This window comes from Phytophthora ramorum (genome assembly GCF_020800215.1).
Source record: "Phytophthora ramorum isolate Pr-102 chromosome Unknown Phyram_PR-102_s0001, whole genome shotgun sequence".
Classification (NCBI taxonomy): domain Eukaryota; phylum Oomycota; class Peronosporomycetes; order Peronosporales; family Peronosporaceae; genus Phytophthora; species Phytophthora ramorum.
Window position 1 is genome coordinate 2,090,877 of NW_027150647.1, and position 3,944 is coordinate 2,094,820.

The window sequence follows — 3,944 nt, forward strand, 5'->3', positions numbered from 1 at the left end:
TTTATTAAAACTCAACATAAAATAGTTCCAGAGGTCCTAAAAGTCTTTTCATTATCTTACATTTGATTTTTTTGGACTAAGCGCTTTGCTATTCCGTTGAGCCACCACGCGGTTGTTTCATTTGATCAGAAGGCGAGGTCGGCTAGCTCTCATTTAAGGCGTGGCAGGTGAACGCATTTGTCGTCCTGAGGTGTGTATCGCTCCCAGACACACTAGATGAGGATGTCGGGACCACTATCACCAGATGTGACGTGTGACAATCCCTGTAGGTATCGTCTACCATCGGGTGTCTCGGACTTCACCGCTTTGAAACGGGTTGCTAGTTACACGAATTGAATACAGAATGAGTACCGGGCTTTGCCTAGACCAATTGAGTTAGACAACGAGGCACGACTGAAGAGCAGACCCTAAACAGATTTTCTTCAGACTAACTACCTAATACATAGTTGTATACACTATAATATACAGCCACTACTTATTCTTATAAACCCTTGAGTGGCGAGTCTTTACACCAGTCTCATTTGCAACTTTCACCCAGAGTACAGGTCAACGCTGGATGCGTTCTCGCTCACGCGCACCCACCACCCACACTCAGTAAGGGACAAACTTCTCACACACCAGATACACTTCCTATCCACACAGCAGTCAATCAATCAGATCCCAGGGGCGACTACTACAGCTGCTTAACTCCACAAGGTAATACGAAATGAATGAGGCGAGGCGGGTGAACGCCTTTATCGTCCAGGGTGTACAGTCGTGCCGGCAGACGAACGAGCTTCGAGAACTCAGACGACCCGAACGCTTCTGGGAGTACCCGTTCCTCTAGGAGGGGGCGTCCGGATGCCGGGGTCAGAATCCCGAATGCAGACAACTAGTGTCTGCCCCGAGATTTGGCGTGTGACCTTGAAGTAATCCCTATCGGTGTCGTTTATCTTCGACGGACCGGGCTTTGACCTTTGGGATGTTCTTCGATCAGGATACGTAGATATGTAGAGAGACTACCAGACTCTAACAGTCCGGAGTGTCTTGGCTGGGAGTGGGGTCACGAACAAAGACCTTCTCCAATATAACCAAAAGCAATACAGAAACAACAACAGAGTTTGTTATACACTCACAATATACAGCCTGTCCGAATGAGTTACAGTCCCGAATACAGGTAAATTCGGGATGCCTCCGCGCACCACTCCCGGATGGGAGAAATATACAAGTTCCTTCGAACCACACAGCAATCTACTATCAAAATCCAGGGGGGATTGCTAATAACCTCCCGAATCGTAGGTGGATATGAAATGAAAGCAGTCACTCTAAAGCAACCACAGTCAACTGACAAATGAAATAGGCGGATCAATCCAGGGATACGAGTTCCTGGTCCCCACCTAAATGGGACTTAGACTTAGGTGAGAGTTTCCGCACGGGTTCCTCGATCTTCGTGCGGTCTTGGTCGTCCGATACGCCAGCGCTCCCGGGTCGCAGCCTCGTAGTAGTCGCTATAGGTCGCAGCAGTCTTCCTCAACGCAGTACGCTCAAAGCAAGGGGGCCGACAAGGCACCACTTCTCACTTCCAACGCAAAACAAACTCTGTTTCTTCTTATCACTATCTTCTTCTTCTGTCTGACTTGGTCTACTGGATTCTTGGCGGTCTCCTTCGTCGTGTCCGCGCACTCGCATTCAGGTTGACTTGGTCTTAGTATGGTGGGTTGCACGTCGAACGTCACGTCGGGCTCTGGAGCGGAGCACACATCACATGTCGACGCTGATATCTTTGGGGTCCCTTGGACTCACTTGCGGTTTGTATGGGGATCTGCAGCACGGCCCATCCCGACGGTGGGACCGGCATTGCGTTTCTCCGGGCACACCTTGAAACTGGCCCCCTGGCCAGCTGGTCGGACGCCATGTCACTCGCTGATTGGCTGAGAGCCACGCAGCTTCAACTTCATCCGGGATGTCGATTCATTCGGGAAGTCACTTGATCATTCGGGATGTCCTCGTCGCTTCGGGATATCCGTCGCCAACTCGGATCTCGCTTTCCTTCACGCCTTCGGAGGTATAGGCTTCTGTCATCTTGTGCCTTCATCACTCGGCTCTCCTTCCAGGTTCATCGCTACACAGTCGTTCCAGGCTCGGACTTGGGTGGTTCATTCAGGATGTACGTACTCATCAGGGGCCTGTACGGGTCCAGGTTGCTTGGCCTTGGCTGCAGTCTCTAGAAAGCCAGTCACTCGGGTGACGCACGTGGCTGAATCCCGGATCACCTTCTCTCCCACTTGATTCTGATGAGTACAGACCGGACGGCGCAGCTGCGAACGAGAAACTCAAGATCGCCTCGTGTCAACCGCCCCTCTGGATCACGGTCTCTCACTGAGAAACTTGCTCTCGAAGTGACAGATCATGACCAGACCACACGAGCGGAGTAGGCAGCCAACCGGAATGGTGGGCCTTCAACGCCTCTTCCCAAGTTTTCGAACTTTCTCCGTCCCGTCCTAAATCCAACTGGCGTATCCAAACTTATTCACCCGAAGAAAGCGCGTTCACAACGCAAATTTCTCACTCTCCGGCAACTCATGAGCGACGCCGAGCCTGCCAACAACCGGGCGCCAACTGGTGGCACGCCTCCGCGCAGTCCTGCGCAGCCTTCAGACGCCCCTCCAGATGGGGGTGGCACTTCAGGCGGGGGCGGCGGTGCGCATGGCCACGGTCCAGCTTCCGGCGAAAGCGGCGGCGAAGGCGGCGGTGCGCATGGCCACGGTCCAGCTTCCGGCGAAAGCGGCGGCGAAGGCGGCGGCGACGATGCCACCGAGGAGCACGACAAGCCTGGTGACACGGCTGACGACAAGCCCGATTCGGCGCATGCGTCCGGCGACAAATCCGACAACAAGGGTGGAGATGGCGTGACACTCGGGACGAGGTGTCGGCAAACTTGCTTGCGCCCACCGCCGGCGAGCCGCTCGGGACCGCTTCCCTGCGTGCGCTGCACAAGTTCGTGGCGCAACACATCTTCCAGACTGAGCTGGATCAGCTCCGGGACTCCGCGCAGTCTGCGCTTGCTGCTCAGCCCGCGATGCCCGGCCAGTTCCCTCCAGCGCGCTTCGACGCTCCTTCTAGCGTCCGTATCCCAGATGTTAAGTTTGTCGGTGTTCCGGCGACGGCTCAAGATATTCTGGAGGACAGCTTCACATGTGACGGCTTCGGTGGCCTCGAAGCGTTGATCGGCGTCGAGGGCCTCTCCGAAGCTCAAGTACGGGAGATCGTGCAGCGCGTCGCCCCGGATGCACAAGTGGATCGTGATTTCCTCGTCCCGCAAGACTCTGATTGGACTCCCGAGGAATTTCGCACTCTCCTAGAAAGCCCGGGCGCGAAGCGCGAGTTGGCGTCGCTCGTGCGCCTGTATGGTAGCCAGGACCTGGCACGTCGCATCTTCTGGATGGTCACTATGTTTCGTCGCGCTCTGGATCGTCTGGACCGGGCCGAAGCGCAGCTCAAGTCCGATGGCAAGACGACCAGTCAGCAGCTACTTAACGCAGACTCCGAACTACGGGAGGTCAAGCGTCAATTCGGGCTGCAACATGTGAGCCAACTTCCTGCTCAGTCCGGGCTGCACGCGTGGGATATACAACCACACAGCATCGCCCTGCTCGAAACCAGCCTTGAGTCTCTCCGAAAGTTCACGCCACTTGCGTGTCTGCTCGTCCGAGCGAGCTCGCTTAGCCATCTTCCGAAGATCTTCGGCGCATGCTTGGGCATAGCTGTAGTCACGCTGGAACTTCCGGCGCCACTCGTAAGCCGTACGTTCAGGAAGGCTGGAGGGTTTAGGCCCGAGCATTGCAGACACCGTACCCCGAGCGTCCCAACCATGCACCAGGTAAAACGGTGTATCCAGGCGGGTTGCGTCAAATGACGTATTCAGGGCGAACATGAGACGCTCGGCGTGGTCATCCCAATCGGTC

The 3,944-nt window shown here is 55.3% G+C and overlaps 1 protein-coding gene across 1 annotated transcript; it reads left to right on the forward strand.

Moving 5' to 3' along the window:
• Nucleotides 1–3,058: 3,058 nt before the first annotated feature.
• Nucleotides 3,059–3,648, forward strand: KRP23_372 (uncharacterized protein; the record flags this gene model as incomplete). Its single annotated transcript, XM_067888387.1, has 2 exons — nucleotides 3,059–3,565; nucleotides 3,643–3,648. The coding sequence occupies 2 exons, from the start codon at nucleotides 3,059–3,061 to the stop codon at nucleotides 3,646–3,648; spliced, it is 513 nt and encodes a 170-aa protein (XP_067750929.1).
• Between the last annotated feature and the right edge of the window lie 296 nt (nucleotides 3,649–3,944).